Genomic DNA, 8,834 nt, shown 5'->3' with positions numbered 1-8,834 from the left:
AACTTATATTATCAAGAATTCAGTAATTTAATTCATAACATTTACATAAATGTTACTTGTCCTTAATACACCTATTTTCTAATAGTATAAGACGGTACAATTTAATTTATTTTCAAATATATCATCTTCTTAAAAAATATATTTCTTCTCTTATCATAGTAAATCAAAATGTCGATTTTGAATAATGTGTCGTTTTTGACACATTTAACCATCGAAATATTATTTTATATATTTGGTATTTTTTTAATGAAAATTTTCTTTATTCAATAAGAATATTGTTAAACGACATATTAATCAACAAGAAAAAACTAATAAAGGAGTCATGAACAGGGATGTATCCAGAGAGGGGTATTGGATGCATGAGTAACACTGAAATATGAAGTAATGTAAATTATAGATTTAAAGACCTTATTTTTTGCTCATTCAAATAAATAAAAAATAACAATGCATAAAAATAGAAAAAACTTTTTTCACAAGCAAAGTAAAAAGGTTATTGCGGCGGCACAATTCCTAAATACGACCCTGGCCATGGACGAGCGCGTGGTACTTTTTATGCCTGTAAAATATTTGGCTTAGTTTGAACACTTAATTCAATCAAATTATTAGAGATAGATCTCTCCATTTTGTCTCCCCTCTTATATTTAAACCCATTTGACTGATAAGTATAAAACATAAACAAAAAATTATATATTCATATATAAAAAAAAATTATCATTCTATTTACAGATAGTAGACGTTAATAAAAAAATGTTGGAGTTCTTGTTGTCTCTCAGCAATATAGATTAATTCCAAAATGATGATCGAACAATTAGTTAATGAGTTGTTGCTCAGAAACACTGACCCAATATCTACTTTAATTAATAAAATATATTTCAATATTAATGTGTCACATAATAATGATTAATAACAAATATGTACTTTCAACAGACCCGGATTATACCTATTTGGAACACTTGAGTCCCCTGGATGTCACACCTACTATTAGACAAAATTTAATATCTTTAGTTGGTAATTTTTTAATATAAGAGGATACTACCAAAAAATAATTAATAAAAATACGTAGCACAAATTGAAAAAATATGATATTCAATTTACAAAAATAAAATGTTTTCCTCCTTCATATATTTATCTTCAGAACTGTCGCAGCGGGGCTAGATTTTTTAATGGGTTCCATTAAAAGTATCTTCATAATATTTTTTAGCTTCGATGCGAAGCTGAGAAGGTATTGGTTTTACTAAGATGTGTTTTTTTTTTGTGTCTGTTACCACTTTTTCTCAGCTCTCACCGAACCGATTTCTTTCAATGATACGTCAAAATATCACAAATCGTATCTAGTCGAAGACATTACTCTCAAAAATTGAAAAAATTTCCCTCGTTCCCCGTAAATGGGGGAAACCTCCAAAAAAATTACAAATTTAAAAATCGCTAATTTTCGACGTTTTTTCAATTTTTTTTACTTAAAATTGTTATAACATTTTTAAAAATAACCGAATCAATATAACTTTTTTTTATATAGATGCATGATGTCTTTACCTATCATTTGGTATATTTTTTTTTCATATCTGACCCATTACCTGCCCACAGGGAGGGATATAAAATGACAACTTTTTCACAAAAAATATAATTTTTCAACTTGATTTTTGAAAATATTCCGGAAGGTCTGACACTTTTATATATATCTTAAATTAAAGCTAATGTAATATTCTTTATTATGAAAAAAAAAAATTTCGGACTTTATTTTATCTTCACGGTGAAAATGGCTACCGAATGCTACTATTGTGTGAAAATTCTCGATTTTATATTTTACATTTTTAACTTTATAATGCTATGACATATTGAAAAGTGTATGGATCAACATTATTTTTTTATGAGAAATAATATTTTTTAATAATCCCTTTTTCATTCTGCATACTTCATCTTAATTAGGATATTAATAATGAACTAGCAGATCATGTAGCTTTTGGAATAATCCACCAATATTTTAAAATTAAACACTATCTAAAGATTTGCATCGAAAAGTTTTTTTTTTGATAGTGATTTTAATCACTGTCAGATATTATTATACTTAATCCATCTATGCCACGTCACCACTGTGCCGCGACCCCCCTGTGCTGGATTTTTTTTTTTTGTAAAACAATATTTTTTAAAACAACATAAATAAAAACGGCATATGATAAAAAAAATAATAATAATAATAAATTACCATTTTAAAACTATTTTACCAATTAAGCCGAAAAAAGACTAGATTTTTTCTTTGTACATCGCCATTTGTTGTGGGCCCAGCTCATATCAAATAATCCACGTGAAGCCAAACCCTCACAAGTCAATAATAGGTCTTGACTACCAATTTATTCATTTCCCTTATAAATAATGCAATGTAAAAGAATATTGCCAAATAAGATCCTATTTTTTATTTAAATGTCTTGAAAAAAATTAAATAATTTTGAACTTAAAACTTAACAATTTTTTTTTTATCATACGCTTATGTTCCTTTATTAGTGATTAATATAAATATAAGTAAACATTTTTATTTACTTTATAAACATTAGATAAAATTATATAAAAAAAGTACAGAAACTCTGATAATTGTTTTGGTTGGATAAAAAGTGATTTTTTAAGTTTTATAAATACAGTTCATTCTTTTTAAAAATCAAATATTTTAATAATAACGATAAAATAAAGTATTGTCCTGAATTTAATACTGTATCAGTATCCTTTAAATTAACTTCTACATCAATTCAAACTTTATGAGTAAAATAATTACATAAGTATAACACATGCTCTATTATATTTAGAACATTTTATTATGTATTCAACTATAATTTAACGCAGGCACTAAAATAAATTTCAGTACATTTCACGGCCAAATCTTGTTCCCCTCCTTTTAATTAATCTGGTACAGAACTAATAAACCAGCCGCACCGTATTTTTACTTAAATAAAATTATTTTTAAATTCCGCTACTTAAAATTTTGTTCATCATAAATTTGAAAAATATATTACACAACCAAAATTGAGCATATTTCACTTAAAATTTTAATCTCTGAAAGTATCGTCATCAATAGTAATCCATTGAATGTATTAATAATTAATACATAATTAACATAATTATTATGTTCGGGAATGTTTTCATTAGAATTACATTTTAGGCAGGCTTAGATTAATTATTAATGAGTCACAGAAGCAAAATTTAGACAAGTTTCCTACAATACTCGGAAAAGGTCCTAACATTTATTGTTAAAAGATTGTAAAAGAAAAAAATGTCGACATGACAATTGTGAGCCAATAATTTTAATTTTTCTAACTGGAAAAAAAATTGATGAAGCGACTTTTTCTAACATAGCGGTGTTTTTAAAAAATGAGCACTAAAAAAAATAAACACAGTTTTGAACCATTTTTATATTTTTAGATATTGTATTCATTATATATATATATATATATATTATATATGAATGCATGAAGCATGTACAGAATATTCTATAACAATAAAAAATTACAATTAAGCTGAATAGAACGCATATACTCAGTGGCGTATTAAGGGTTAAAAGTGCCTCGGAGTAGATTGTATTTGATTTACTAAAATTTTAAGTTCAACAAAAAAAAAGAAAGTTTTTGTTTACATTGAAAGAAAATTTCTAGCTTAAAATACTTAGAACATTCATAAACAATAAAAAAAATTGTAATTAACATTAAATACATTTATACCCAAGTTTTATCGGGTTTATCGGCTAGACACCCTCAAAAGATTTAGAGTCAGATGCTCCAGATAGCCTCTTACGTAGAAACGCCACTGCACGTACTTACATTAATATAGTTTTTTCTTTTTAAGATTCAAAACCCTTCTTTTTTTACAAAATTGACTGAAAGAAATGGATTATTTTTAAGTAGGGGTTAAATTTGTTAAATCTTAATTGGCCAATAATTAAAAAATGAATAATTTGTTAATCTAAATTTAACGATGACTGTTAGAAAACTGATGAATAATTCTTATAAAAATTTGTAAGAACGTTTTTTATAGTAAAAGCTAGCAAATAAAATACTGGTACTTAAGGCTGTATTTAAAGAAAAATTAACGAGCAACATTTTATCAGCAGAATCCATGAATATAGTAAATATTCTCGCTGAAAAAAAAAATAATTCATACATTATTTAAGATTTATTGGATGAAATAATCTATTATTTTTATAAAATGGTCTTAACCAGACTATAAACATATTTCACACATACCTGCATTTGTATATGCAGAAATAGACCAAGTGATCAAACTTATACTATCTGCATTTTTAAATTTTATTATGGTACTCAATTGTAAACATTTACTTGATAACGATATCGGTGTCCCAAGAGGCTAAAAAGACAAAGTCAATTAATTGATGCTAAAACTTTTTAGATTTACAATTTAAATATTTTTAATAAGTTATTAATTAAATGACATACTACTAATACTGTAAGGACGATAGAAGGCAATATTCCTTTTAAAAATGCACAGTATAGTCCCAAGTACAAAACACTCAACACTAAAATCCTGTAATTTAAGCTTTTGTTGTAAAATAACACTATGCCAATGAGTATATACTGTTGAAAAAGTATTATTGGATATTCCATGTATGATATAAGAGAATAACCATTTACGTAGTTGTAACATGCTGTTGTACTAAGGCTGTTAAAAAAAATGTTGACAGAAATTTAGTTATATTAAAAATTAAAAATATACAGAAACAATATTGGCAACTGATAATTTTTTTTCTGTATCTCAACCAAATAGGCTTCGAGGGCCTTTATATACGAGATCTAATGCAGGCTTAACTTTTAAACTAAAAAGTTACATATTTGTATATTTTAGTGAATTTTTATTGTCTTCCAAATTGTTGTTATAATTTTTATTTAATTATAATTTAACACCGTTTTCTATCAAACAGACATAAGTTGAAGATAACACAATTAAGAATTTAACTATAGTATTTAAAAAATGTTCATGAATCATAACGTAGTTCTAGCTGAAATTTAAATATAAAATACACTACTTTTATAATATAAAAATTAATTCATACATTTTTTAAATTAAATATTTCTTAATTTTTGTATGCATTTATTAATTGTTAAACATTTTTTTTTATATTTTAAATTATAATATTTTTAATGATATAAAACTGTGAATAATATTTTCATCCCAATAAATACTAGTGTCTAATGCACCTAAAATGCATTCAGCAAAGTATTAAAGTATTCAGGCCTTCAATGCTTCATCATTCATTCTACAGTTATAACCATCTTACATATATTATAGTATCTTTTTTACTTTTAAATTATTTTGTTGAAACAACTGTTTATTTATGATAAGAAACATTTGGCTTATTTCTTTTAACCAGAATCTCTGTTTGTAAGGTAGTTTTAATTACATCTCTGTATCAGAGGCGTAGTTAAAATTGTCTCGCAAGAACAAGATCAAACATTGTGAAATGGGATCCTAATAATGAGAATGTCAAGTGTGAATGCGGTAAACGTTGAACAAATCTGAACTATGAACCCAAAAAAGTACACCAAAGACAACCTAGTTCAAGTAAACAAGTAAACAAGAAACCTAAAAACGTGGCTACACATTAGCTATAATATATAGAAAAGTGTTCAATAAGTAAGGAAACGGGTTTCTATTGTTCTCATTATTTGTAACAATTGATGTTTCCTTACTTTCTGAACACCTCTATGTATATGACAAAATTACGCACCATTAATATTATTTATTTATCTATTCTGACTTTTATATATACTATTAACATATTCATACATTTATTTATTTATATGTATATTTATTATACAGGGTGTTCAGTAAGTCAGGAAACGGGTTTCTATTGTTCTCATTGTTTGTAAAAATCGACATGTTTCCTTACATACTGAACATTCTGTATATCATATTAATAAATGTGATTTTTGACAATTGAAATCGGACGCAAAGAATTAGATTTGTTCTGTGTATACATATGAAAAATGTTCATTATTCCCTTCAAATGAAAAAAAAATTATAACATCATATTATTATTTTTGTTGTGGAGAAATGATGTCCATTTTCTCTCGTAAATACGACAGTACTTTAAAATGTATTAGAAATAAATTTTTATTTTACTTTATAGTGATATAATATTAAGTGATAGTTATTGCAGTAATACAGGATTCTACAATTTTTATTAGATTTTTTTGATAACAGCCATAATTAATAATAGTCGATTATCAAGACGTTTATGAAAAGAATGAGCTACTAATTATACTTAATTAAAGAAATAATTAACTACTGAAGGTATTTTAGCTTAATGGAGATTATTTTTTTCAATAGTTCTCTATTTCTATTTGTTATTCATTTCAAAAGGAGAGAATAAGAAAAACTTCTCAAACAAATTTAATTTCTATTATTTTATGTTAGGTCAAATTCTGATATCACACTGAATAACTTATTATAAAAAATTTGAGACAGATTTTTGAAATGCATAGTAGCAAACCTTATTTGATGAGTGGAAATGAGAAAAGTCTAAATGCTGAAAGATAAAAAGGTTCTATGTGTTCATAGTTTTAATTCTGTCAATGTTTATATTGTTAAAATATGATTACCTATAGAATCTTAAATAAAACATAATTGTTTTTTATAAAAATAAACAGATTTTTAGTCGATATTTAACATTTATAATACTCAATATTTTTTTTTTGTATAAATAATGTTTCACTTTTACTCATTATTCAATTCTTTAATCAGTATTTTTGGTTCAGAAATTCATAGAAATACTTCCTATCACAGTATACAAATTTTCAAAGCTTATTTAAATTAGTTTAATACTCAGCTCGCATTCATCAAATTTATTAAATGATAATCAAAATTTAAGGTCAAAAACAAAAATATTTTTGCCAAATACTGAACAATTATTTGAAATTATTAAACAACACAAACATTTTATTTAAAAACTATGTAAAAAAAATCTAGCACAATAGGAACAAGAATATATAAATATGATAGTGATATTAATTACTATCATAAAAAACGCTTCAATGCAATTCTGTAGATGATATTTAATTTTCAGAAGTAATTGTTGAATTATTCGAAAAGCAATATGATCTTCTAATTCCTTAAATATATCTTGATTTAATAGTTTTATATATGTGTATAATACATAAATAAACATATTTTGTAGAAATTAAATTTAGTATGAAATTGATAATCAATAATTTAGCATAGTAATTTTCAGGGAGAAATGATTAATTAGCAGTTCTAAAATTCAGACAATTTTTTGTTGAAAATTTCATTTTTTATGGTAGCGTGTTTTGAGATATTAAAAAAAATATTTTTATAAAAATATTAAGGGATTTTTTTCAAATTTTCAGCGTTTATAGGTTCAACTAGATTAAAATCAAGTTCTTAACAAAATCAGTTTCAGTGAGAGACTAGAATTTTCATGGGCATAAGAAAAATATAGTAAAACCAATACCTTCACAGCTTTGCATCAAACTAAAAGTGTTTTTGCTCATAAATTAAAAAATTATAACTTTAAAAAAATAAAAGGTATTACTTTGCCTAATTTCTGGCTAAACAATACCAGAGTATTGAGTTTTTAGAGGGCCCAGGTGGCAATTGCTATTTAATCACCTTAACAGTTCACACTCATTTAGAAGCTTTTCTACCACACTACCTTGTTACCTCCCCTCAAGTTTCCATTTGTAAGAAAATATAGACTTAATTAACAACGAAATAGCACAAAATGTAACAAAAGAAACTAATCAGATAATTCTGATAATTAAAATACAATAGTTCAATCCTAAAAAAGCAGTCAAATTTAGACGTATAAAACTTGACAAATTTATTTTTCTATTTTATCAATTCATTAAAAAGTAATCACAAAAATTATTTATTAATAATGTACTTTGTGTAATTATTTTTCTTTGAATTGGCTTTCCTATAAAATTGAAAAAAATAAAAAGTTATATTTTGCGTGGCATACTTCATTAATGTGTGATTTAATCACAAAAAACAATTAATTACATAGATTAAATAGATTCAGTAAATTTACTAACTGGTACCTAATATAAAAACAACATAAAATAAAAATTTATACATTTTACTACTATAATAAGGCTATATTTGAAAAAAATTTTGAAATAAACGATAACAAGGTTTTAACTTTCATTAAAAATTTTACAATACAACTTTTTAGTGATATTTTAGTTCTTTGTAGTTAAAATTTTAAAATAAATAAAAAATTATATAATTGATTGTTTTGATAAATGCATATTATTCCTTGTAGATGAAACCATTACAATAAAGTATAGAGTCATCAATATAAATAAACCAAAATAATAGAATGATTTTTTTCCCTATAAAAATTTTAACTGTATCTACAGTGAACATAATTTTTTAATTATGTTAAAGAATTCAAAATATAATTTGATCCTCTAATACGAGTAGTACACTATTCAAAAAATAGGTGTATACATTTTTTCATGACATTTAAGTTACAATTAATAAAAAAAGGTATTCTGTTTTTTTTTTTAATTTAATAGCTATCATTGTTTTTCATTTTTATTTGAGGAAAAAAATAAACAAGAAATTTTTTTTCAAACAAATTTCAAGTAATAATTAATTTAAAAGCTAAACAACTAAATAATTTACTTGATAAGATCCAGAAATAGAGAACTTATACTTATACTTCCAGCTTGTTTTTGTTTGTATATCTGTATAATTTGAGGTGCTTTCATGATGACACTCAAAATAATTGTTGTAATACTTAATAAATTCATTAATATAGAAATCATCATATTAAAATTTTTTTTTTTTTAATAAAATTCCTATCTGAAAAT

The 8,834-nt window shown here is 24.4% G+C and overlaps 1 protein-coding gene across 1 annotated transcript; it reads right to left on the bottom strand.

Annotated features, from left to right (window-relative positions):
* Positions 1-3,492: 3,492 nt before the first annotated feature.
* Positions 3,493-8,797, bottom strand: LOC126905871 (mannose-P-dolichol utilization defect 1 protein homolog). Its single transcript, XM_050685995.1, has 4 exons — positions 8,647-8,797; positions 4,437-4,659; positions 4,227-4,347; positions 3,493-4,120 (listed from the first exon to the last, which is right to left on the bottom strand). The coding sequence occupies exons 1-4, from the start codon at positions 8,790-8,792 to the stop codon at positions 3,987-3,989; spliced, it is 624 nt and encodes a 207-aa protein (XP_050541952.1). The 5' UTR covers positions 8,793-8,797; the 3' UTR covers positions 3,493-3,986.
* Between the last annotated feature and the right edge of the window lie 37 nt (positions 8,798-8,834).

This window comes from Daktulosphaira vitifoliae, unplaced genomic scaffold (genome assembly GCF_025091365.1).
Source record: "Daktulosphaira vitifoliae isolate Bord-2020 unplaced genomic scaffold, ASM2509136v1 Scaffold_4, whole genome shotgun sequence".
Classification (NCBI taxonomy): Eukaryota; Metazoa; Arthropoda; class Insecta; order Hemiptera; family Phylloxeridae; genus Daktulosphaira; species Daktulosphaira vitifoliae.
Note: the sequence above shows the minus strand (reverse complement) of the source record. Positions and strands in the feature narration are given on the sequence as shown.